The sequence below is a fragment of the Dermacentor albipictus genome, chromosome 4, assembly GCF_038994185.2.
Source record: "Dermacentor albipictus isolate Rhodes 1998 colony chromosome 4, USDA_Dalb.pri_finalv2, whole genome shotgun sequence".
NCBI classification, from domain to species: domain Eukaryota; kingdom Metazoa; phylum Arthropoda; class Arachnida; order Ixodida; family Ixodidae; genus Dermacentor; species Dermacentor albipictus.
In genome coordinates, this window is record NC_091824.1 from 157,309,990 (window position 1) to 157,337,224 (window position 27,235).

Consider the following 27,235-nt stretch of genomic DNA (forward strand, 5'->3'; position numbering starts at 1 on the left):
CGAGTGCATAGTTCGATCGAGACGAGGCAAGTCACTTCATGCAGTGCATGTAAACGCTGGCGTGTCGCATTGAAGCAGAAAGAAAATTGAGACGGCTGCCTCTGTGTGCTCTGCCCCACTCACCGGAGGAACGCAAATTTACGGAAACATGTTCTGGCTTGGAGGAAGGCGGATGCGCCACATGTAATTGCTGTTGCATAGTAATTACCGTGATAGATAAAGAAATAAAAAGGGGGGTACGCTATTGCCACATTCATCTAAACACGGCTTTATCCTATCCGGGAAACCCGCTGGCTTTACAGAAAGCCAGCGGGTTTCTTATTTATTTATTTTATTTTTTTAGACATCCAAAAGCATTACAAACAAACGGGCCAGTCTAACTTTACGAAAACTTGTGCGACTAGGGCCAAGACAAGTGATGTGGTTACATGTTTACATAATAACACATCTTTTTTACCAACTTTCAGACGAATAGTTGGTAATATTGCCTGTTAACAAACAATGACATAGCAAACAAAGAGACAATAGTTTAAATTATTAAAATAACAAATGCGAAGAATAATTCAGCATTTCGTCATTAATTTATTTAACTGTTTCTTTTTTGAAATTGCAGAAATGATTTTATCAGACAAATCATTACATATTTTTGGGCTGTATACACTTCATCTCACTTCTCCATGCTTAGTAGAAGAATAAGGTACCTTAAAAGGTTTTTAGCCTTTCAACAATTGAAAAGCTACGTATGCATCTGAATTCATCACCTTATTTATTTACTTACTTATTTATTTATTTTTGTTTACGTATACTCAGGCCACAATAGGGCTGTAGCAGGAGTGGGAACACTATAGATTACAATACATTACACATTAAAAACACACATATGCAGAAAAAGGTGAATGATCAAAAAGAAGAGCTTAACATGTTAGTGAAGTGCTTACCACTGGTAGCTACAATATATTTTAGTGATAGTGAACGAATGTAACCGGGTCGAGAATTCCAAAGCTCTACTGTAGGTGGAAAAAGAAAGTGTACTTGCATGTATTAGTACGGGCATAAATAGGTGTTATGTTCAAGTCGTGGGAACTATGAGCACAACTTGCGTTAATAAACGTGATATAGTTGCAATCAGAAAGACCAGAGGTGGACTTAGTAATTGCATATAAAAGTTTTAAGGCTTCAATGCGATAACGTGAAAGAAATGACACAATATTCAAAGGTTTCTGAGCCTGCGTTGGTGAGCAATAGCAGCTGTAATTTCGGCAGATGAAACGGACTGATTTTCATTGAACGTTATTGAGCGAGCTTATTTCTCATTGTTTGCAGAGTGTTCGTTCCATTGTTGATACCACACGTCAAGCCGATGTGAACAACAGTGTCAGATAAAATGATGCATAGTTATGTACACAGAGAAAAAGAAACAGTGAGTTTCTTTGGTGATGTCTGTAGGGAGAGAGAGAAACAGACAACACACGAAATAAAGAGAAAAGACAGGGGGTGTCATTCTAGGAGAGTCGAAAGCGGTGACGTATAATATTTCTAGTACAAAACTCGCATGACATGAGCGAATATCCCGCCCGAAAGGTAATCGCAATATGCGGGTTATGGGCAATGTTCCTCAGAAAAGTTAAAAGTGCCTTCATCGCGCAGTATGCATAGACTGCGACGCCGCTCCTTGCACATCTCACAGCTCAAAAGGGTATTGAAGGACTATGTTCAGTTCTACGTGTACGTCGTAGTGGGCATTCGCAGAAGGAAAGGTTAACCACAGAAGATGGAAGTTGCGGAGCACGAGTCGCTTATGAACGAATGAAATAAGGGAGAGCTGATAAGAAGGAAGGATGATGCGAAGAAAAAGTAGCAAGGCAGCATTGGCTAAACAATGCGGAAGAAGTGGATCGCTGTAGACAACAAGAAAGACCAAGCCATTGGCAACAACCAAGAGGCTAGCGTATGCATATGTGCATGCAGGCCGAACTCCGTTTTCCCCGGTCTCTACTGCTCCCGATACAAAACCCGAGGGATGTAACGGTGGAGCTGAAGAGAAGTAGCGGCGGGCGGGGTTAATGGTCTTGTGACCGCGGCAAGGTGCCAAAAGAAGTTAGCTCCTCACCAACGCCCAAAAGCATTATCAGCAGCATGGTGTGCCAGGCTAAGACAGAGCGGCTGCTACGAAGATACAGAAAGAAAAAAAGAAAAGAAAAAGAACGAACCAGTGCGCGATTACGCATTCCGCAGTGTCAGGCGCTGAAGTAAATGGTTCCTACCTTCTCACCCTTTTACCGCCGGCAGCTTCTTAACGCGGCAAGTGCTTCGTCTCTTGGCGGTAGAAGAAAAAGCCCCATTCGTATGCATTTGCACGGCCTCATTAAAGCAGCACTCGCGGCAGTGTCGTCGTGAACGCTAGGTGGCGCGGTGGTCGGAAAAGGGAGACAAGGAGGTATGCGCAGAACCGTCTGTCGAGGTCGGCGGTGAGGAACGACGATACTCTGGCTCACCAACTCCATGCAGTGTTGGGAAAGCTGCGGCTCACGCCCACTAACCAGGGACAAGAAACAGCTGCGCAGCTTATAGAGAAATGAGTAAAGCTTGCCTCCTGCTCATTGGTAATCGATCACTGATCCTTTAATGCAACCAGCGTGTTGGACAACGGAACCAGCGATGGACACTGCATCAGCCGTTCTCGAAGTCCTTATATCGGACTGAATGACTCGAAGCGCGGTTTTCGCTGCATCGCGCGTAGATATGGTGATGCACATATTATAGGGAACGCGATTCCCGAGCTACATGGTTGACCTTTAGCTGGCTCACGACTTGGTTTAGTTCGAAGCCTTGCGTTACCACGGCGGCGAAACTGTATAATGGTCTTAGTTCCAAAACGGTGCGTGGCTATAAAATTCCTCTTAGCTGCCGGCGGTCGAGAATTATGCAAGGGCCGTTATCGCCTTCAGATGGGCTGCGCGCAAGGAATATGCGAACAAAAAGCGTGCGCGAGGTTACAGGCGGCCTGGCGTAACATAGTCGAGTTTATTATATGCCTGGGCAAGAGGACGTCCGAGGAATTTAGATTAACCTACGCGTGCGTCCCATGTGCCCGCAGGCCTGATCAAGAGTCTTGTTCCTGCGAAAATTGAAACAAAAAGAAACCCGAGGTAGAGAGAACGAGTCTATAGACACGGTTTATCAATTAGCATATTCGAGCCAAGAGTCACGACACTTGACCTTACAAGATCAACAGTCCTAGCCTTAAAGTGTGGTAGTGTTTCGTTCCTTGAAGCGTGGTGAATTCTGCCTTTAGGGAGTTTCATGTTTTCTTTGTCTTTTTTTTCTGGTGAATATTAGGTTGTTTTGCTTTTTTTCTCCTCGACACCGACGGGGTCATCGAGTGCCTCGCAGCCGCGCCAACTGCACGGAAATTGCCGTTTCATGAAACCTTCCTGGGAGATATGACGTGCACATGGTTGAAATAGTGAGAAACACATCGTAGTCTCCTACTTGTAATAGAGCATACAGCGTGGTTTAAAGGGCGGACCTCACTTCTGTTGAGTAACAGGGTGAAGGACGCTGCAGGATGGCACTCCGTGTCCTGCGAGAGGCTATAAGGTTTGGCTTTCTATACCCTGCACCGTTGGAATTGCTTGTGCAGGCCGTCCTGTCTTGGCCTCATGAAAAAGAAATGAAATAATGCTATTGAAGAAAGAGCACTATATACAGCGCGAAAACTAAGGAAAAAAATAAAAAACATGCATTCGGAAAGAAGCACGCTGTCAAGTGTGTGTTATCTAATTGCACCCCGTGCCCTATGTTGTTAAAGTTGCCTCGTTAGTTATTGAGCGAGTCGACTTCCTTGTCGTTAGAAATCCTTATGCTGCGTTAATCAAAATGCAAGACCGTTACTCAGTGTGTCTACCGAACAGAGTGCCAAGTGAAAACGCACGCTGTCCTTTCGTTGGCAAGCGACCGTAATGCATTACTGCCAAACCTACCCCTGTGACTCTGGGCTGTGACCTCTCACTTGCGAGTGTGCGTGTTTGGTTCTCTGCCGCACGGCCACATTCCGATGGCGGCGGAATATAAGCGCTTGCACGGACCAGCTACGGCATCTCTTTTGACCCCTGTCTAGCTTCAAGACATTCAGTATCAGCAATAGTTAAATCAATCAAATAGAAAAAAAAATGCAATGCACTTGGGGTAAGGAGTTTATGCTCGTTAAGACAACGCAGACGGAAGGTCTAACGAAAAAAATAAAAATAAATGCACGCGGTAAGTAAACATTTGTGTTAGCTTTGCTTATTTTCTTGGTATTGTAACGAAGTCGCTCACGTGATAAATTTGCGCGAACTGACATTCACTGAGTGTGTCCCTTTATTGTAGGGTTGAGGAAGCCTAACAACACCGTGCGTGCTCTCTGTGCCAGGAACATTAGGTATAGCGGAACTCTTTTTTTTTCTTGTTCTATAGACGGCTGATCACATAATTTCAAACGCAGTGTATGCATTGGACAAACGGAGCCCCACAGACAAAATAAGTGGATGTGTTCAGCGTTTTTGTTCGAATCACACGTTTCTCTTTTGACATGAAAGTGCGCTTAGTATTTTAGGTGCTGCAGCAATGCTGTTTAGTGTTGCGCATATCTTGATTCTCGTGCCATGTTTAGGTGCCAATTCGTAAGCTAAAGGAATGGATATGACCCGGTCTAAGAGGCTCACTTCGCCCACGTCCTTAGAAGCATTCATTCTCATATTCGCTCTTACAATAGCCAATGACACAGTAGCAGCAGCAGCGTTACTTGTTTGCAGGGGAGCTCGTCGGTTGTAAGAGAGGATATCAGTGAAATATCGCACAAATGGTTGTTGCACATTTTAGTTAGATAAATAAGAGGAAAGTAATGTACCGGACTGTTTGTACCGGACCACCACGTGACAATACTGAAATGGAAAAAAAACCCCAAAAAGACAGGTTCTTGTTTAGAGAGGATTAAGTACAATTTCGCTTCTGTAAATCTGATTATCGTCCGCATATTGTGAAGTACTTAAATCACGATGCATTCTTCACCCTTCTTTCAGGAAGTTACGGTGTTGCAAAACTGGCACATCCAAGTCATACACACACAGAAAGATCTGTAAATGAGGTTTAGCACAGTTCACGTAATGCCGAGGGCCAAATAAACAACAGAACCACTGTGAGGTCATGTTTCCCGTCGCGACTGGAGAGAAAAGTCATTTGGGCACACGTGCTTGCAGTTCCACGTGTCGTCGCATGTTATTATGCTTGCGAATATATAAAAACAAAACAACGAAGAAAGAGGTAAGGCTACACTGGCGACTGCATCAGGAAAGGGCACTGCGCTCGCCCACTCGTTAGAGAAGGGGCGATGGAACGAATGCAGATAAAGAATGGACAATGCAAGAGAGAGAGAAAAAAAATGTATACGCAGTGAATACTGCAGCAAAACTACAGGGAAAACTACAGCACGACCTCATAGGCATGTATACATGAAAACTTGCAGCACGTCGACAATCGCTCATCGAGGGCACTTTTCCTCTCTTGGGTGAAGTACAATGAAGAAGCGGTGTGGGTTCGCGCGTGCTCTGGGGAATAGGTCGAGGGGCCCGGACGCAGGGTCGTCATTCGAGGGGGGGGGGGGGGGGGTGTTGCAGTGAATGCGGCGGCCAGGCTGTTTCTCCAATCCAATTAGCGAGTCGGCCACCTGGATCCCCATGGCAGTGAGCGGCTCAATGACCGGTGGTGTGCTGATGTGACCTGCGGAACGAGGGCAGCATTATATTCGAGGTACGCCGTGCTAACGACATAAATGCATTGCACCCTCCCCCCTTCTTTTTCATATTTTTATTTCCCGCACTCATACTCAGGTGCGTACTTTCCGTGAGTTGTGCTGTAGTCCGCAACTTTTGTGCTGCCTCTTGACAGGCAAGTGCGCGTACGTTCTGCCGTGAGCTCCGGGGCTACGAGTCTATAGATTTGTTCTGGCGACCAGTTCCGTCTTTTGTATTGAATGTTATCTTTCAATTTATTAAGATAACAAGAAAGCTGTAGATTGAAGAATATGGGAGTAAGCTTGGATGAGAGGACAGGCGTATGATTATATAGAAATAGAAGCTGTTGAAACTTGCGCGCTTGACTTTTTTTTAAAACAAACAATGATATAAGAACTAACTTTAGTGGTTGCAGCCACGTAAGGCCTGGCTCTTGTTCGATCTGATATATCGACATTCCATCCGCGCTTCCGTACAGGACGTCACAGCCGTTGCTGCTGCTCGCTGCTGTCTTAGTGCGTCTTGCTAAAACGATAATATTGACACACACATACAAGGTGAAATTCCCTAAAGTTGCAAAAACTGGTGCACATGAAGACACAAGGACGAGTTCATGTTTATTTAGGCCTGTTCACGCTTGCTCTTACGTCAATTGTACTCGGACACATTTCTGACATACAAATCGCCGGAATTTCTCCGCATCGCGCCGCGACTTGGGTGCGAAGCACCGGCGCTAAAGAACGATCCGGCACATCGTGTGACCACTTCTATCGACAAGGCATCCCAGAAGATTGGAACGACGCAGTTTGAGTCTGTTTTCCAATAGGTTCTGGCAGCTCCCAACAGTCCTAGGAACACTATTTCCGACGCGTCGTCCGGCAGATCTGGCGGTGTCCTCTGCTGGGAGACACTTACTGCGCTGCACTTCATCCTGCTTTCACCCCTTCACTTTAAGTACCTCCTTTTATCGCCCAAGTGTGCACACAAGTTCATCCTTTGCAATGCATAGTTTCTACCGTTACCAATGGCGGCTCCATTTGAATGGCATTCGTGGTAAGCCCTGCGCGTGCCCAGTCGGTGGCAGGCAGTTAATATGATATCGTGGGTTTAGAGTCCCGGAGCTGCGCAGCAGATTTCTGGATTAATTTTGACACCTGTAGTTATTTAACGTGCACCAGGGCACGCGAGCTTGTCTGCACTCCACCTCTATCGGATAGCGGCCGCCGCAGTCAGAAACCGAACCCGCGACCTCAGGAGCAGAGTGCCACAGGCGCTGATTTACCACGGCGGGTCGGGGCCGGCGGTGTCGGGAACGGTAACGCCACATGCTAAAATGTTCTTTGCGATCGCACGTCGCAAACGCGCCGACTTGTCGTTGGCGACCTAAAAATTATTCCCACGACGGCCTATAGCGGCATTCGTGGGGAAAAAGGGTGCCTTTGTGATCGCCAGTGTTGTGCGGCTCCCGGTGATCCCTTTTCCTCCAGCGATGAATTCATTTGCTCTCCTTTCCTCTCACGCCGCTCGCACGGACAAAAGGCCGGTCGCGCTCAGGCGGAGCCTTGCTGCCGCCGAAGAGTATTGCTGTGGCCGGGATGACAGGAAGAAAGATGGTGGCGTTGTCCTCGGGATAATGTAGACTTCGTCCCTAAGCGGTCGCGGCTTTCCCGCAGTGCGTAGTCGATGGCGCTTGGGTGAAGTGCTCGGGTGAAGTGAGCTACAAAGGCTCGTAGTTAGCCACTTGAAAGGCTAAAGACTTGCGCAAGACTATACTAGACATGACCCTTATTTACCATGTTCTCTTACGTTTAACGCAAGTGTTTCTTGATTCGTTTGCGCTTGGATGTGTACAACTCGTAATAGTGATCGACGTGAAGTGCCAAATATGATAAGTGGAACGTGAAAGTGCGCAGCTAGCTCCATGAATGGCTTCTCACTAGGATCCAGTCGAAAAATTTAGTTATGCGGTGGAAATTGTAAATCGCGACGTCCAGGAAAAGTTGTACCATGACAGCCTTCTTTGAAAGGCATTTATTTATGAAAGTGGAAATGGCAGATTAAATGTTGCGAATACAAGGCCCCAGGATGCTAGATAGCCTTCCAGCAGCAAACAAGACAACGCGTACTCCCCCGCTCCCCCGGTATGGTACAGTACTTCAACAACACTAGGCGGAACGTGTGCGACGGGGAAGTGTCACGCATATGACGTCATCTCCACTGGCATAGAGAGCTGCTGCTCGAAAAAGGTGCTCCAGCTTGTAGCACATCTCGCGGCGCACACTGCGGTGTACTGTTTCGCAGACACGGCCGTCACCGCGTTGTCTACGCACTGCGCTCGTCTCTGGGCATTTGCACAAACCTGGTGGTGAGCAATTTAAGAGGACGATATAGAAAGAAGCGTTAATAAATTTGGACCAGTAAAGTATTGTTTAAAAACCTTCTTTTCATTCTTTTGTCGGCAAAGCAGTTCGCGATTACTGATGAACACCGAACATATTTTATTTCGAAGTTTCGGACCTATATTTTAGCGCCAGCAGGTAAATGTGACGTCGCGGATGTCAAAACATTTTCTCTAGTGGTGTGCGAAAATGAAAAATTTCGATTACCAATCGATTAGTGTTTGCTACTCCATTTGTATATAGTTCGGTATAGGCTGCTCAACTCGTTTACGATGCAAATGGAGTAGTCTTTGCTATTCGATTCATATTTGAAATCACTATTAGAAGTTGTCGAATATTTGTTCTTTTCGAATGCTATGAGGGACGACAACGTTTTAAATAAAAGAACATGATGTACTGTAAAACAAAGGCCAAGTATGTCTTTTTGGAAATTTCGAGCACATACTCCGATGGCAGCGACATCATGGCGACGACTTCTCGTAATCCTTATACTCCTGTCTGCCAGTGCAGCGGTATGTTTTATTCGTCACGCTGAATGAAAAAAAATAATAATAAAGTCGCCGCCTGTCGTGTCAGGCGGGCTGCAATGGGAGCGATCGTGACAGCCGTAGTTGCATTCTCGGCCGATCGGCTGAGCCGAACGGAGCTAGTTGCCGGGGATTGCACGCGTCTGCTTCCACGGGCGACGGTGTCTCAAGCGCGTTCCTGACGCATCTTCTATTCCGATCCCATACAACAGTCCCTAAAGGCCGATCCACACGACGGACCAAATTGCTCTGGTGGACCGCGGTCCGCGCATCACGTGATAGGATGTCACCAGTTCGTGCGGACCTCGCGGTCCAACAAATCGCCGAGGCTTCTCCCGCTTCAGTTTTGGCCGCGAACCGCATGCAAACCGCAGTGATTTTGGCATAGCCAACAAATGTTGTCCGGCAACGGAGTGTCTTCAGCCAAATCCAATCTAGTTTCCGGCTCAACAAAAGCCAGTCGTTTCATGTCCGCCGTTCGGCCTGCACGTGCGTGCAGCAGATATATTTTTTAAACACCATGTTCTCTTGGAGTGACGAGGAGGTTTTTTTTATTTTGTATCCCTCGTTGAGCAGTTCCCGGCTTTGTGAGACTCGAGCCGGAATGATTACAATGATAACCCGAAAAAGCTTTAATGTGGCTGGTTGGTCTGCTCTGCCGTCTGCTATGGCGGTCCCCCGTGTGGATGTGCTCTGCGCCGGACCGGACCGCGGCGGGCCGTGACGTCGCATCACGTGACCGATATCGGCCCGCAGACTTAGTCCGTCGTGTAGATCGGCCTTAGCTGATGGCGCCGCGGCGGATCACACCGTTTTCGATGCATGCGGCAGGCCGCGCACCGCTTTTTTTTTTTTTTTAGTTCAGCAGCCGGGATCATCTGCGTACTCTCGATGCACGCGCGCAAGTTGCGAGCGCTGGCACAGGACAACTCTATATATTAAAAAAAAGAAAGGTGGACTAGCGCTCAGCTGCATTCCTTTTCAACCTAGCTTAAACACGGAGAGAGAAGGGTACACGCGACTATAGATAATCGATAACCTCAAGAAAATTGGGTGCTCACGTTGTAAATCATTATTCCCGTCGCGGTAGACCGGTGCCTATGGCGTTGCGCTGTTGAGCTCAAGGTTACGGCTTCGATCCCGGTCACGCGCGGTCACGTTCCGATGTGGGTGCAGTGCAAAAACGCTTTTGCACCGTGCATTGGGTGCGCGTTAAAGCACGCCAAGTGGTCAGAATGAACCCAGAGTCCTCTAATATACGGTGTGCCTGATAATCAGATCGTGGTTTTGACCCGAAAGACCCCAGAATTTAATTTTAAATTTTAAGCCATTATTTCCGCACGGCTTCACAAGCGAAGTGAAGAGTTAAAAGCGCAAAAAAAGCGCAGGAAAAAAAAAAGAACGAACGGCGCTATATCCTTGTTTCAATATGCGTCACGACTGCTTCATCGTCGCAGTCGCAGTTTAAATTCGAGGGTTAGCATCAAACAAATTGAACGTGAGCCAGTGAACGATATTTGCGGGGGCGTCATCGGAGAGCCGAAACTGAATATGTAGACGGCGGGTTCTGCTTTGAAATCCCAGCCGATATACGCAGGTGTCTGCCGAAAAAAAAAACACAGACACACACACAAACGCGAGCGCTTGTTTTGATGAGGAGCCATACAGTGAGGATAAAAGAGCTGTGCTTTCTTTGAATGGTACCGGGCAGCTATAACTTCGGCGCATGCTTCGTCGCTCGTCGTTCCCGGGTTCATTAACGCTCGCGTTCGTCCGCACAGCTCGTTCGTCGATTGCTCGTTTATCTTTCTTTATTTGTTGGGGGGGAGTCATGTGCAAGGCCGCCCGAGGCCATGGCAGCAGCGCGCGCCGCAATTAACGCTGCCTCTCATTACGTACAAGGGCAGCTTCAAATTTTTCCGCGCATGCCCGTCACCATGCGACAGCGCATTATCTCGCGGACGTGCTCTTCTGAAGGCAAGTCTGGAATAGAGGGCAACACCATTCGAGAGCCGTACTCGTGCACAAGATGCGTGCATTGTTCTGGCTCTAGTTACCTCGCCCGAGCGTCTATGGAGTAGTATGGTATGGTGCAGATGGCTTAGGCGAACGTCTTCGAGCAGATTGGGGCAGCGCTGTTTGCATTACGCAGGGGTCGAATTTGCAAATGCTCTCACGTGACCAACATTCTTCGTTCGTTGAGTCGAGGGCGATGTCACAGCGTTGCAGACCAGGCAGCTGTCGCAACGACGATGGCAATTGTTTGCCATGATATTTCAGTTCGTCGCCGCTATATTTAATGTTTAACAGCGTGTAGTGAAGTTGGTTGTTGACATCCTCAAGGTCCTCCAACTATAATGCCAATTCTGTTACGTATGCATTCATGCCCTCAAAACAACTCATATGCTCAAATTAAAACAAGAATATATTTAGTTTAACTACCAATTCATAATTTTTAAAACAAGATAAGAAAATTTTGCGGCACACAGAGCAAGATTAAGCACTGAAGAACGAGTGAGTTTCCCTTCGGTTGCTGCTGAAGCACACATATTACGAGCCGCAAGCTCGTTCAAGCCAGCTGACGGTGTCGAAGACACTAAGTGACCTGAGAAGCCTTTAAAGGGAAGTCAGAAGTTCTGGTGACAATGTGTAATAACTGCCAAAAGAAATACAGAGGAAGAAGTCAGGGGATCGATTATCACTTTGGATGAATGCTGCGAATTAAAGCAAAGAGAAATCGCTGTCGCAGAAGACAAGTCGCACAAAGTTGGTGCAAGTTTTGTCAATGCAGAAAAAGAAAGGAAGAAAAAAAAATGGCAAGCGAAGAAAAAAAGATAATGCTCAATGAGGTTCTGACGCGCAAGCGCAGCGACACGTTCAGTGGGGCGTGGCGCCATCAGCAACTTTGTATTGGCCTCTCGCATCTTTCTTGTTGCTGAAGAAAGTTGGACCGGAAATGGTCGTTAAGGAAAAATAAAGGAGAATGTGCTAACGGAGCCAAGGTTTTCTTCACACTTTCTTCCTGGCTCGCGCAGAGCTTTTTTATCGCTGTGGCTTTTGTTCCTGTCGCTGTGGGAGCGTTGCTGCTGAAAGACGATCGAGCGACGGGCACTGGGACACGGGGACTCGCAAGAACAGGGTGCCCTCCATGGCTTGGACTGCTATCAGGAAATTAAGAGATCGGAATTCTTTTGCATGCTATTTCGCCATGCTACCATGTACATGTATCCGTTCGCATCTAGCTGTTCTTGGTGCCTGCTTCCGCCTCTGCGTTATGTCCATCGTTCCACTTCCCGCTGTCGCCTGCCGTCTCGAGTGCATTCACATGATAAATTACTAAAAAACGCCCTTTATAAAAAGCGCCTGCCCTGTTTCAATGAGACCAAGATATCAAAAGCTGGGACGTGCCATCTACAACTCATGCTGCCTCCTGTGGTCATTTTTATTGTATGTCACGTCTCGATCACTCCTTGCAGTGGCCTGTATTTTACAAGTCAGGTTCAAATTACCATGTAGCGCCTTTGCTGTCATCGTGCTGTCACTTGCATGGCTGTTTGCTGCAGGAAGGGCTTCTTGACGATAGAGCAGAACAAACGACATGCCCAAGAAAACAACATTATGATAGCGCTTACTGTACAAGAGCTGTTAGCGCTGATGTCGTTATTTCGTTCATTCTCTGTCTGGTCGTTTGTTTGGCGCTGTAGTTAAGAATAAATTATCATCTGTAGTTTAGCTTAGCATGTATATGACATGTCACGGAAAAAGCAGGCCCGTCTTGATATCAACAGAAGGGTTTTGCTTGCGATGCTGTAGCCCGTGTATAGGGATGACCGGATGGGGCCGTCCTTATATTGAAAAGTGGTCGAAAAATGCTAGTGTGGTCGACATCACCAAAACCTGGCTATCGCAGCTCCTGAAAGTTACTGCATTTTTTAAATACTAGGGTTCGACACATATGCACCACATTATGAGACTGTACATGTATACTTTGCAATGTAAGCATTACGTACGTTAAGTTGACTGCGGCCAATGTCAAAATAAACATAGGTATATACAGATAGATCTTCTCGCTTTCTCTCGCAATTTTTATTGAGGAGGACCACCACGACGAGTGCTTTGTGTCGGCTGCAATGCAGGTGTCGCTGGATATTATATTCTCCAATATTGCGGTGTTCGGGACCTAAGAGATAAAGCAATAGGGACGAAGTGATAATTTAATTGAATAAAGCTTACTGACTTTCTTTATTTTGTGGTCTAGCCCATGGAATGTAGCTAGGGTATCGCATGTTGTGTGCACGTGCGTATAGAGCTTGTTTACGGCGATAAGGTTCATCAGCAATCTATCGCTAGTACTACTTCCGCCTATATAATAGTCTGACATTGACTTCATGATGCGTAATAAGGGTGGCGAAAGGAAGGCAAGCAGGACCAACTCAATGTCTATTGGCAAGCGATTCTGAAAAATCTCAGCAGTTTCGACGAGTAAAGGTAACGCTACTGCGGGCAGCTGCGCACCTTCGGGGGCTATGATGTTCAGGTGCTGATCACGAGGTCACGGCTTCGATTCCCGCCGGAAGACGAGTTCCGATGTTGGCGAAATGTAAGAACACTCGTCGGTGCTGAGCTTTGTGGGATAACTTGGCACCTCGCAGAATCTCTCATACTCAAATCATCGCTTGGGGCCATTTGTGTTCAGGAATTTAAGCCAGGGTCGATTGTCGGGGCACTGAGACTCCCCTTAAATATTCTAGCAGTAGAGCATCACATTACTTTTGTCCAGGAAGTTTTCATGTCAAGAACTGTTTCAAGCTACCGTCATTTAGCATCACAAAGAAAATCATTGTCTTCCGTACGTGTCACACAGCACTCAATAACCCTCTCGCAAGTTATGAGCCCGTAAAATTTTATTGCACACAATACCGCATGCTGACGGCGCTTCCTTTGCTCAGTTCAATCGTCACAAAACACGCTAGGTCTGCTTTTAGATCAGAGTGATTTCGCATGTATACGCACACAACAGCAACATGAAAACATGAGCAACAGCAATAGTAACAACATCAAGGATATACACCAGAATTCAGTCGCCGACAGCCGACTGAAGGTTGCTATGTCTGGAAAGTAACAGAGTTCTATATTTCTAAATATTCTTTATTGAACAAGTGGGGAAGTGCGCTTCCACGTTTAGAACACTTATGCAGTAGTTACATTGAAATACAGTTAGCGGAAAGGTGCATTGTAATATGTTCTCGAAAATTAGAAATCTGAATATGTAACACCTTGTTGCACAGTGGCGAAGAATCTACATGTACAGTTAACTAATTAACAATTGTGTATGTGGGTTGCATTAGCAGGCAAATCGCGTTCAAAATATGATAACACATTCCACCTGCATTTTCGGCAGTGTGCTGTTCTTCACCAGCAACCGTGATTATGGGGCGAAGTGAGCGCGGTCGGCATTTACACTATACGGACTAAAAATGGACACACAGACGAGAAAGTCTTTAGGGACATTGTATCATACAAAGTGTAAGAACTCATATTTCGCTTGTGAGACAGTTTAAAAAAAAACAGAAAGGCGAAGGCTGGTGAATGTGCCGACAGATAAAAACAAAAATGTGATTTGAGGTGTGGTGGTGAACTGCAATCTGTTGCCTATCTATGAGAAGTTTTGCGAAATGAATACGTCTATCGACATTGAATATATATAGGCCTAGACTTTTTACATCGTCACATACGACTCCTCAGCTATGATAAAGTGCCAAAGCTTTGCGTCCGATCTTGCTGCTCCTGGTACTGTCTACAGTGTGAGTATTTGTGCTTCTTTCTGGGCCATTTATGGCAGCCACGAGGAATGAAATTCGCTCAGAAATGACTCCGTCTGCTTACTGTTGCTGCCGTCGCTAGCGCAGGAGTTCTTTGGTGCATTTAAAATGTCGTACGTATCCTGTCTTGCAAAAACAGCCACTCGGGTCTGTTCATAGACGCTGGCATTACGCGTACGCTGACCTGGCTTTGCACAATCTGTCATGACGTTGTTATCGGACGCGGAAAAGTAATTTTGCGAGCCACCTAAACACAAGTCGGGACATACAGAGTAGAGAATATATATTTAAAGGTATCAGTGGCTTCTTGAAAACAAGTAACATTGGTCATCATAATATTGCCAGGTGCCGAGAAAGCGCAGCTCCTGCAACACTGGCAATGCCAGGAAGCCTTGGATGTTGAGAATTGATTTTGGTCGCGTGGTTAGGTCATGGGTGCGAAAAGCTCGAAATGTCGCTAAATTCTTGCAATAGAAAGGTGCTATGCATCTACAATCCACTGTGTTTTACGCATACAGCATAAAATACGCAGAATTCGTCTCATATATGCAGGAAAGTGCCTGTAGAATTGCAGCTTTCAGACGCTATTTTATGAATACGCAAATAAAAGAAATATAAAAGAAAAATGCTTATATCATATTGCTCTCAAAGAAACATACAGCGAATTATCTTTGCAAAAAGAAGCACTTCATTAACGCAGCAAAGCAATTCTGATCGCCAAACATAATTTGCCCAAAAGTGCCTAAGAAGATTTATGCAGGTCACTTCGAGCGATGCTCTTTAGTTGCGTCGCTCGCCTTTAGTTGCGTCGCTGGCCCTTGCGCCATAAAACTCCATTAGTCATCACCATCACTTCGAATGATCTACTAGGGCTGGTAATATCGATGAACGATTAATCGAGTAATCGATTAAACGCATACCGCAAATCGATTAGTCTTCATCGATGTCCACGTTGCGCTTAATTGCCTTAATCGATTAGACATGTTCGAATAACCGTTTTCTAGAGTTTGAAATGAGTGACACGAAAACTTTGAAATCGCAATTGGCGGGGCACGAGCAGTGACTGTGCGCCTGTTGTAGAGCGGCTGTCGATCGTTTTTCCCGAGTGAGTTTTGTTTTCACCCTCTTGTATGGCCAGATGCATCAAGACTCGTTACAACACAAAGTGTAGCTGCACGTTGAATACAATGAAAACAGCAATCGGCTGCAAAAAAAAAACACACACACACACAGTTCTGCACACTCTGCTCGTGATGCGTATTGCGCACCACACTTGACTCGCGCACTCAACGCTGCCGAAACACCGTCTGATGTGGCAGCAGAGGAGCAACATCTGCACAGCACGCACAGGCACGAGCGAACAGAGGAACTCGCTTAAACGAGGCGAAAACCACCTGCTTTCTGTATAACGCCTGTCCGCATGTTCTTGCGATCGCCTACCTATCACCTGTCGGTCGACATTGCCAGGGCGATCAACGACGTCGCCATAATGCCGACACAACTTGACGCCGGGCTGACATGCAACGCCGCGCTGTTCACATCCGCCGGACGAGGCTTATTCTTGCGCGCCGGCTCTGACTTGTCGAGTGCCTTCTGCTGACTGAGAACCGTGTCGATGTCGTTGTTCGACGAATTATCGTTCCTGCTGAGGTCTTCACGAACTGCCTCTCCTTCGCCTTGAGTATCGGACGCTGGCAGTGCTACTGTTGGGAGCAAAGACGCTTCGACCATGTCTTGGTGACCATCGGTGGTGCTACCTTCTTTCGTCATTCTGTCGTCGGGTATACCGACCAAAGTGATCTTCGGGTCATCATCATCATCACCATCATCATCATCGTAATCATGGCTGCCAGGCGCCGGGGACGAAGGCAAGGGGAAAGAAGCAGTATGGGTAGCTCGCAGCCTGGGATGCTCGTAGTCCTCGCGGCAGCCCAGTTGCTTCAGGCTCAGCCTGGCCACCTTGGAGCTGCCGACACCCGGCTTGGCAGTTGGACCAGTGTCGGTGGCCTCGAAGTCACACTTGACGTGACGCAGTTCCCTGCGAAACTTATCACTGCGAGTCACGTTCTCCAGGTGCAGCATCCAAGCGAGCCGGCAGTCGCAGCTGAACTGGTTACCTGCATCATTGAGAGAACATGAGCGAAGTGTGTAAGGTTACGCTTTGGAGAAGATAACATTATGGTGAGACAAATGCAATCGGTTGCATTGTGATCGCCTCAGGCATGGATCTGCATGGAGTTAAGTTGAACAGTGTTTCAAAAATGTGTGATTGGCCGAAATGTAACCTATACGTTTCGTGTATCGATGCCCTGTCAGCGCTTTCTTTCTCTTCGACTTTCGACATATTGTAAGAACACTTGCGCGCGAGCAGACCTGCACGCACACACGTATACGCGCGCGCGCTTGATAATTCGTGTCGCGTACCGATTGAACACAGACACCAATGTAAATCTAAAATACCTCATTCTTTTCACAGGAGTACAACGTTGGGGGAGAACCTTGCGTTAGGCGATTTAATTCATGCTTCATTAAAACGCAGCGCGAATGAGACGAAGACAAGAGACACAGAAACACACCACGAATGCTCGTGATTGCCACAAGCATTCAGAGAATTAAATGGAGAGTTAAGCGAAGAGTTAAGTAACTTTGTAGGTCGAAAATCCGGATTATTTGATATTTTTAGCTGCTTGCACTGAAAGAACGACGGCAGCTTGAAAATGTGCGTTATTTGGTGAGTTAATTCCTATATAACACCATAAAGAAGAATAAAAGCAGTCTGGTGCACACACCGTCGCAAAACAAAAGGCATTTTCAGGGGCGTGAAATACCACGAGGAGCGGTGTTACGTCAAACGGAGAACGAGGCAACATACAAAACAAAACGTAAACATAAAAAAAAGGGAACAAGCCAGTAGAAATTGGCCGCAGTGGCGCTATTTATATACAGGGTGCTAGGTGGCATGTCTCCGAAGCGAATAACTCGAAACGAGTAAAAGCAGTCAAACGTGATAAAACCGTGACAAGGCCACCATGGTGGCAAGACGAAAGGAACGTACGAAGCTGCTCGAGGCACACGCAAGGAAGCGTGTTGTTCCAGCGGCGGCGGCAGGCGACGCTTCGTCGACAGACCGCCGTATTTCATTTCCGGCCACCGCCGCGGCGGTGCCTTCGTGCCCTGCCATTTTAGTTTGCCTCACTCCCCGTTTGTGTTTCCTATGTCCCGTCTCGATAGTACTGTGCAGCGCTGAAGAAGCTACATCTGGTCTCGACAGAAGTGGTGGCGCAGGTTGTCAATGCACCGTTGTCCACCGCCGTCCACTACATACCCGCGGCTGTGTCGTTCCCACTGAAGAGCGGAAAGCAGAGGACAGAACGAAACCGTGGCGTCCCACTGCAGTGTTGAAATGACGATGTGAGGTTATGTGCTTTGAATAGTTAGAAATGTGCCCTGCAAGAACAGTTAAAATTAGGAACTATTTCTTGTTTAATATTTTTTTTTTTGGTACTGGTAACCGCGTCGCCACATGCCGTAGCTTCCGCAACGCCAAATCATCGCCCATGACTACGTCGCCTAAAATGACGAGCAAGTGACGGTGCCGAAGGCATGGCCTGATGCAAGTGCTGTGGTGAGTGCGTGCGCTTTGAGTAGTCACTTATCTACACGCGGTCTCAAAATATAGCGCTACTTTTGTTGTGGTGTTGGTGATCGTCTCAGGGTGCACCGGTTAACTTGTTCAGTGCTGCAAGGTTCTCGAGAGTCCCCAGCGGATGACGATGCGGAAGCGGCCAATCGTTTTGACTTCGTGGGGACCAGTAAAGGGCGGGCAGGGAAAACATTAAGAGATAAAAGCTCGTTGAGAGTAAAAACGATTGGGTGGAGCAGAGAGGAGCAGAGAGAAAGTTAAGCTGCCGTGTCACTTGCGCGGTGGTCTGTAGCCAGAAGAAAAGGAATGTAAAGAGGAGTGAAAGAAGTAAGGAATAGTGGCAAGCGGAGACAGAGCCGGCAGAGCTCGGCCGAGGATGCGTCATCAAAGAACGAGCGCGCTTGCCTGTCGCGGAATGGTTTCGCCACAATGAGAAATGGGTCGGGCTACGACGCTTACCTCCGAGACTTAACGCATAGGAGCCCCGTACCGTTTTCCGTTTTCTTTTTCTCTCTGGACAGAAATAATCAACCCTGAGAAGCCTTTCTGCGCGCGTCGTTGTTCTTCCGCCGACTTCTTATCATACCGCGCGGCAGTGTGCTGTTGTGGTTGGCTCAGTGCCAGGTATGAAGGGCACGTGCTTCGGGCGCGGTTTTCCGAGCGCGGGAATCCACTTTTTTGTATCTTTTATTTATTTTACTTTGGTAAGAACACCCTCTTCAGTTCCTGTCGTGGCTGAGTGGCGTTGATGAAGTTGATTGCGAACAGGTGCAGACACAATGTTGCTGATGGAGGACGCCACGCACGTGCAGGCGTGCAATCAGAATACCGGCGCGTGCTTTAGCACTTCAAGAGAAAGAGAAAAACAAATAACGATATCTTTATTTTTAATTCGGCAGTTTGCCCTGCATCATCGTCCTTAGCCTTGATACAGGCTAAGCAGCGCAAAGCCTCTGCTCCGACAAGAAAACGAGTTAACCAATTTAGTTTAAAGCGATTTTCGTGAAAATGAAAGCACAGCTGTCTGTGAACGATGCGGGCACAATTGTCGGGCTCCGCAGCAGAAAACGTCAAATGGATGGATGGATGCGAAACTTTAATAAGGTCCTGAGGTACGCGACTCAGCGCGCTGCGGGCCGCTCCCACGTTGGGACAGCCAGGCCCTGCCCGACCGCCGCATCGTGGGCCCTCTGGACAGCCCATAGTTGCACCCCGGCATCAGGGCTCTTGATAGCGGAGAGCCACTCGTCTTCATTGATTTCTTCTGTGCCTCGTAACGAGGGGCAACGCCAGAGCATATGATCTAGGCTAGCGATGTCATTGCAATGCCTGCAAGAACTAGTGGCATAGGTGTCGGGATAAATTTTGTGGAATAAAGCCAGGCTGGGATATGAGCCTGTTTGCAGTAATCTGAGGGTCAATGCCTGCGCTCTATTTAACTTCTTGTGTGGAAGGGGAAACTCTCTCCTGCCGAGATAAAAGTGCTGCGCAATTTCGTTATATGTGGTCGGTTGATCTCTATTCTCCACCGCTGCGGGCCGGCGTTGGCGTTCTCCATGGTCGCGGAAAGTGAGACCTCGCGCCTTGGAGTGGGCCAGCTCGTTGAGGTTTCTGGGGCCACCCGTGATGGATCCCATGTGAGCGGGGAACCACGTGAGAGTGTGGGTGGTGATGGTTTTGCCGTCGAGGATGCGACAGGCTTCCTTACACACGGCGCCAACGCTGAAGGCGCGGATGGCTGCCCTGGAGTCGCTGAAGATATTGGCATGTCCGTCATCCAGGAGGGCCAAGGCAATGGCCACTTGCTCCGCCGCACGCGACGACGTGCTTCGTACCGAAGCCGCGTTAACGGTCGAACCCCTGTGGTTGATTGACACTACCGTGAAATTGTCGCTGTTGCCATACTGGGCCGCGTCAACGAAGCAGCTGCCGCCAGGGAGTTCTGTTGCGCGGCGTAGAAGCGCCACCGCTCTGGCCTTCCTTCTTTCTACGTTGCGCTGGGGATGCATATTGCGCGGGGCGGGCGATATGATGATGTTATCTTTCTGCTCTTTCGGTAGGCCTTGGTAGGCGTCTTCGACAGTGGCCGGGGGGACGCCCATCTCAGTTAGGAGTCGTCTGCCCGCCCTGGTGCCGGAGAGCCTGAGAATCTGTGCCCTTTCTTGTGCTTCTGCAATCTCTTCCAGGGTATTATGAATACCCAACTGCAGGAGTCGGTCGGTGCGTGTGTAGTTTGGTAGTCCGAGCGCGCTCTTGATCCCCCTCCTTATCATGGCATTTAGTTTGTCTCGCTCGGCCCTCTTCCAGACGTGCATGGCCGCTACGTACGTAAAATGGCACAACAAGAAAGCGTGGACTAGCCTTAACAGATTCTCTTCGCTCAGCCCTCTCCTTCTGTTAGCTACCCGCCTGATTAGACCGATGACGCTATCCGTCTTCTTTGCTAATTTGTGAATGGTGATGCTATTTGTGCCTGTCCCTTCGAGTGTCATTCCCAAGATTCGAATGGACGCGACTTTGGGAATGGGATCTCCGCTACTGGTGTAGAGATTAATGTCAATTTCAGGGGGGGGGGGGGTTCCAGTTCTGTGGCTTGCGGCCCTTTCTACTTGGGCTGTAGAGAAGGAGCTCCGATTTCTTTGGGGAGCACCGGAGTCCCGTGTTGGTTAGAAAGCGCTCTGTAGTGTCGACAGCTTCCTGGAGAGCGGCTTCGATTTGTCCGTCACTGCCACCCGCGCACCAGACAGTGATGTCATCCGCGTAGATCGTGTGACCGATGCCCTGGACCTTGCCTAGATACCTTGAGAGGTCAACCATTGCAATGTTGAAGAGGAGTGGTGAGATGACTGATCCCTGGGGGGTGCCTCTTCTACTCAGCTCCATTGTGTCCGATTCCAAATCTCCAGCCTTGAGGATGGTGCATCGTTTGCTCAAGAAAGACCTGACGAAGGCATGGAAGGACGAGCCCAGGTCGAGCTTGGAGATGGCGTCGAGGACGAACTCGTGACGGATGTTATCAAAGGCCTTCTCCAGGTCCAAACCAAGGATGGCTCTCGTGTCCCGAGTGCAGCGTTCCAGGATTTGGATCTTGATAAGCTTCATGGCGTCCTGAGTGGAGAGGCCTGGCCTGAAACCTATCATGTTGTGAGGGAAAAGGTCGTTGGTCTCGATATACTCGGCAATTCTGTTATGGATGGCGTGCTCGGCCACCTTCCCTACACATGACGTCAGTGAGATTGGGCGGAGGTTGTCCAGGCTCGGCGGTTTACCGGGCTTTGGGATTAGTATGATCTTCGCCAACATCCATTCTTCAGGTACAATTCCCTGCTCCCAAGTCCGATTTATCTCATCTGTAAGAAACTCGATCGATGCGTCCTCAAGGTTTCTGAGAGCCTTGTTGTTAATGTGATCCGGGCCGGGTGCTGACCTACCATTGAGGTCGTGTAGGGCGCGGCGGATTTCACTGATTTTGAAAGGCTCGTCCAGCGCGGAGTTCGGCTTCCCTTTGTATACCGGGTATGCCGCCTCATCGGCCACAGTTTTGAGCGGCAGGTACTTCTTAGCCAACATCTCCAGCATGTCCTTTTCCGAAGACGACTTCTTGGCTTCGTGGAGCGCTTTAGCGAGGACACTTCTCTGGTTTGACTTGGTGCCGGAGTCGTCGAGCAAATGTTTGAGAAGATTCCACTTCCCTTCCGTGCGCATCTGCCCGTCGATTGAATTGCAAATTTCGTCCCATTGCTGCCTAGACAGGGCTTGGCAGTGCTCGTCGATCTGCTTGTTGATCTCGGCTATCTTTTTTTCTGAGCTTGCGATTCAAGCGTTGGCTTTTCCACCTCTCGAGAAGTGATTGCTTAGCCTCGAGAAGGTGTGCTAGCCTGCTATCCATTTTGTCTGTCTGTAGATCCGTCTCTATGGTTTTGGTGGTGGAGCAGACATCTTGCAGAATTAGTGCGCACCACTGGACGAGACTCTCTGGCTTTTCTCCACGGGCGGCGCGGGCCTTGCGAACCTCACGGAATTTGTCCCAGTCAGGCACCGAGAACGCCTTCTTTCTTTTCTGCTCCACTTGTAAGCTGGTGACCGTGATGTAGTGATCACTACCGAGGTCTATGGGTAGATTCGACCACATGGCTGAGCCAGCGTTTTTAACAAAGGCGAGATCCGGGACAGAGTCCCTGGTCGAGGAGGTGCCCCGTCTGGTGGGAAAGGCTGGGTCCGTCAATAGAGAGAGTCCCGCACCTCCCGCCTCCTGCCACAGGCTTCTGCCCTTGACCGTGTCGTGCGTGTAGTTCCACGCGTGAAAGGGGGCGTTGAAATCGCCGGCCACAACCAGGGGAGAGTTTCCGGCGAGTTTCGTTGCCCTAGTGATGATGGTTTTGAAACGTTGTCTGTGATCGCTCGGGCTGCTATATACGTTAAGTATAAAAATGCTAGAGGTATTGGATTGGCTTGGGATGACTTCTACTAGGGAGGTCTCCGTCTTGCTAGCCCGGACCCCTAGATCGTGTGCGACGAAAGTGAACTTGTTGCTGACTAATGTGCAGATTCCTCTGCCATTCCCACGGAGAGTAAGAGCTTTGTATCCCTGGAGTGAAACCTGATCAGTCATCGTTTCTTGCAATAATATAACATGTGGCTTTTCTTTGTGAGTGCGAACAAACTGCTGCAGGGTGCATCTTTTATGGCGGAGCCCCCTGCAGTTCCACTGCCAAATCCTAAATTGGGTGTGTGGCGCCATCCTTGCTGTATAGAGCGCCTTCCGGCGTTGCTACTAGGGTCTCGAGGGAGGTGGTTCTATTAATCGGTCCGGGAATGTGCAGTGGTGGCGGCGTAGGTACCAACGCGCCATCCGTGAAGTAAACTGGACGTACGTGGGTTGACGTCATGATGTCCATTTGCTGCACCTTGGACTCTATCTCTGGCATTCTGTTTTCTAAGCATTGAATTTTGACATTTTGTGCGTCTAACTTCTGATCCACGACCAAGAGTCGCTGATCCACTGCAGATAGTCGTTCGGTAATCTTCTTGATCTCGTAGCAGATTGAATTCAACATTTCTCTGACTTCGGACTTGGCTTTAGCCGGTACATTTTCGGGCATGCTGGGAACGGCCTTTCTTTTGGCTGGGTTGCCCGAGTGGCTCGCATCCACAACCATGGGAACGTCTGCGGCTTGGGGAGAGGGGGTCCCCGAAGGGGATGAACTAGGGACTGGAACGGCGTGAGGTCCCCGAGGGGTTTGGGGAGAGGGGGTCGCCGAAGGGATTCCTGAGGGGGTTGAACTAGGGACTGGGGCGTGGTGAGGTTGATTAGCCTTTCTGAGCTCTGCTATTTCGGCTCGCATTAACTCGATTATGCTGCGCATCTCGGCATTTTCTTTTCTAAGCTGAGCTATTTCCGACGAACCATGCTCTGGCGCCGCACCCCCAGTTACCTTTACGGCAGTTCTTCCTCCACTCCGCACCCTGTCTGCCCAAGTGGCGCCTTGTTTCCCAGCACCGGCTGGCTCCTCGAACCGGACCCTGTTCTGTGGGCCCCGGGAGTGGCTTCCCGATCTGGAGCGGCAGCGGGACCTGGACCTGGAACGGCTCCTGGACCTGGACCGGGAACAGCTGGACCTCGAGCGGCTTCTCGAGCGGGAGCGCCTGCTCGATGTTCTAGCTGGTTCGCTGTCGGCGCTTGTCAGCGCTGGTGACGGGTCTCGCTTCCTGGATTCCGCATTTCTTTCCCTTCTCCTCCGCCGAACGATGTACGGGAGTTGGAACCTTTGCTTGCAAATCTTGTCCGCTGTGGCGTGCGGGCCCCCGCAGAGGCTGCAAGTAGGCGAGCAGGTGTGGTTGTCGTCGGGGTTGTTGGCCCCACATTTCCTGCATAGCTTGTCTTCCGGCGCTGGGCAGACGTCGGCTCTGTGGCCTAGTCTACCACAGGCATAGCAGCAGTCGTGCTGCCTGAGGTACAAGGAACACTTGACTAGCGCCGAGCCGTAGAATACGAAGTTGGGGACCTTGTAGCCGTCGAAAACGATGACTACCGTTTCGCTATTCTTGATGCGCTTGGCTCCCAGGGCTAACGGATTTCTCTCGTTGAGAATGCTTCTGTCCAGGTCGGCCTGGCTCTCCGACACATCAATTTGACGTACGACACCCTTACACGTGGCGTGCGGTGCGGCTTCGTAAGTGCTGAGTTCGTATTGCTTGATGCCCAGGGTGATGCAATTCATTTTTAGATAAGCATCTGCGTTATCGCGAGACGCGGTGCTGAGGACGATAATATTTTGTGTTGCGTTGGGGCAGACGATGTCATGGCTAGCTTGCTCGGTCGTGAGTCCGAGCAAGCTTTTTTTTTTGTGCTCTTCGGGATACCAAGGTACGTAGCGGTTTAACTGCGGGCGAAGCACGGTGGAGGGAGCAGAGGTTCAAAAATCCTTGTACTGCCATGGTCCTGGTCGTTATGTTGCAGTTGAGAGCATCCAGTGATAATCGGCATCCTTATGAAGAAACTGTGCCCCGTTATTGCGGACCGTCGTTTATTTTCCGCGAAAAACAAGAAACAGTTGCACTTAATCTGAACCTGCAACTAACTCAACGAAGAAAAAGAAATATCAGTGCCCTTTCACTCTGTGAAGAAAGATGACCAGCGAAGCTGTGTATGTGAGCCCCCTAATAGAGAAGTGCACCTCCGCCGCGGGTCGGCCCGGCATTACACTATCTTCGGGATCGGCCCACGTGTGGGAAGTGTTTAACGCCTACTTCACCTCCACCACAGATTGACCTGGCATTGCAGTATCTTCGGGATCGGCCCACGTATGGGGACTGCTTAACGCCTCCGACACTTCCGCCGCGGGTCGGCCCGGTATTGCACCATCTTCGGGATTTTTTTCTACACGCGTACACGATAGTGGGGAAGTAGCCCTTACCAGCTTCGCTCTAAAATACTTCGTTGATACCGTGTTTCATACCCCTGACACATGGGCACTTCGCAGGCCTTTGGACTTGGGAACATTTACCTGGAAGTCGTTCACGCAGGGGAGGGGGGCAAAAAGAATAGTTTTTCCTTTAGGGTGCAAGTTCCCTGTGGAAGGGGAGGCATCTAAACTCCACTATGGCCCTGGAGGGTTAACCTTGTGCGCCGCTCTTCAGCGACCCAAAACTTGATGAAACGCAACGGGCCTTATTAATAATTTTAGGGCTTGATAGCATAATTTATAGTTAGATGCAATTTGACCGGATACGCTATTCTTTAACGTCTTGTCAGTTTCAGTATCGAAGCAGTGCCATGTGCTTTGTTACGTTGCGTACTGAACACACACAAAGGAGGCCGCGCCATACCGTGGTTCAGCGGCGAAACTCCTTTTAATAAAGGATCCTTCAGCGTAAAAGTGTGTACTTCAAAGGAGTTTAGCTCGTCCGTGCGCTAGGGGTATTATACATCTTTAGCCGCCTTCCTTCAGGGCAGGAGGTAATTTCCGCCTTCGTGTTGCCTTCTTTTCTTTGTGTGCATTGGCAGTTTCGTTTTCTTATTGCTCCACCTTTCGGGTCTGTCATGGTTAGGGCGCTCGAGAGTGCTGATAAGATGTTCGCTCTCTCTCTCTCTCTCACGAGCGGGAACGCATGAAAAAACAAAGCTCGAATGGTGCTATGCCCCTCACGATTGTCGAAGTAAATGACACACCTCGAAAGGGGGTTGGAACATGTCCGTTAGCATCGCATATTCATAGATAAAAGAAAGCATTTCACGTTTTTTTTTTTCATTTTACTTGGAAATTCGCAAATCTGACGTAATGAACCGCCGTAGCTGCATTTCTGGCTCGCGTTTCTCGCTACGGCAGCCACTGTCTTCCCTGTCTGCGAGACAGGCTTAGCTACAAGAAAACTGTTGCATCTTGGTTCCACTGTACTGCACACAACTACCGCGTGCAGTCCAGCTGTAGTAGCCCCGACGTGCGTTATTCACGGAGGAACTGATGAAGGGTATTGCGAACGTGCGCCGAAGTAGATGACAAACAACTGTAGACGCATTCTTTTCGCGCTGGTATAGAAAATGGCGACGCATTTACTCCATTCCGTTGCTTTGGGCGTGCTATATACGTGAAGGGCCACAAACGTAGCCTACGACGCTCCTGATCATTCAGAAGATCGCTCAAGCAGGAATTGTTTGTGTTACAGCGTGTAGCAAAGTTCCAGATAAATAAGCGTAGGTCTGTCGGCCGAGTCCTCGTATGGAGGGTATATATTATATCAGAAAAGTGTCGTGTTCGACATTCCGTGCTGGTGCTATACGGATGCACTGCGCTATTAGCGCCCGCATAGAATCTATGAACAAGAAAAAAAGAAAGAGAAGCCACACATTAATGTTAGTACTTCGAGGAGGTATACAGTCGTGCGTGTCGTGCTATCACGTCGAAAAGTAAGAGGAATGAAGAAGGATCGCTTGTCGGGGCTAAATCGAGCTCGACGCAGACAGACCAAATGAAGAGGAGTGACCAACACGACGCGAGTGCGGTGTTCACTTCGCGAAGATGTACAGTTGGTCTGTTTTTCTCGTCGCGAGCGAGCGCAGATGCAGCAGCGAAGCGCGAATAAAAAAAAAACGACATTAAAGAAGGCGAAGTTGCACCGCCGGAAGAAAAACAAAAACACGACGTCATGGGCACGAAACAATCCTCCGCTCGCGCTTGTTTCGCGTGCATGCATGCACACGCTTTGCAAAGTCGAAGCAGAGTACAACCTAAACAAACAAATATATGAGATGTCGACTACAACTGTACCCGTACCGAAAGTAATGACTTCAGTAGACGCACATGCGTTGTGCGTGCTGAGATGCGCAGATAAAGAATAATTTTAAAAATTGCCGGTGCCAGATAGCTGTTCTTAGTCCTTGAGCTGGAATTCTCGAAAAGGTGGACACTACTTTCACGAAATTGGAATGCCTAATCGACCAATTAACTAAATTTCTGGAAGTACCTTCTAATCGAGTTACCTTACGGCACATATTGCGAGCTAAGAATTGTAGCTGTTGCGTGCTCAAGACGCATCCACTTGGAACGAATACTCAGGACAACACCAGTTT

At 48.6% G+C, this 27,235-nt stretch overlaps 1 protein-coding gene across 1 annotated transcript in view; it reads left to right on the forward strand.

Annotated features, from left to right (window-relative positions):
* Nucleotides 1-18,096: 18,096 nt before the first annotated feature.
* The window catches only part of LOC135903802 (neural cell adhesion molecule 2-like), a gene marked incomplete at its 5' end in the record, with an annotated part of 229,848 nt that continues 220,709 nt past the window's right edge, over nt 18,097-27,235 (forward strand). Inside the window, one exon of the mRNA XM_065434221.1 lies at nt 18,097-18,147. Within this exon, the coding sequence (XP_065290293.1) occupies nt 18,097-18,147 (51 nt within the window). The remainder of the gene's footprint in view (nt 18,148-27,235) is intronic.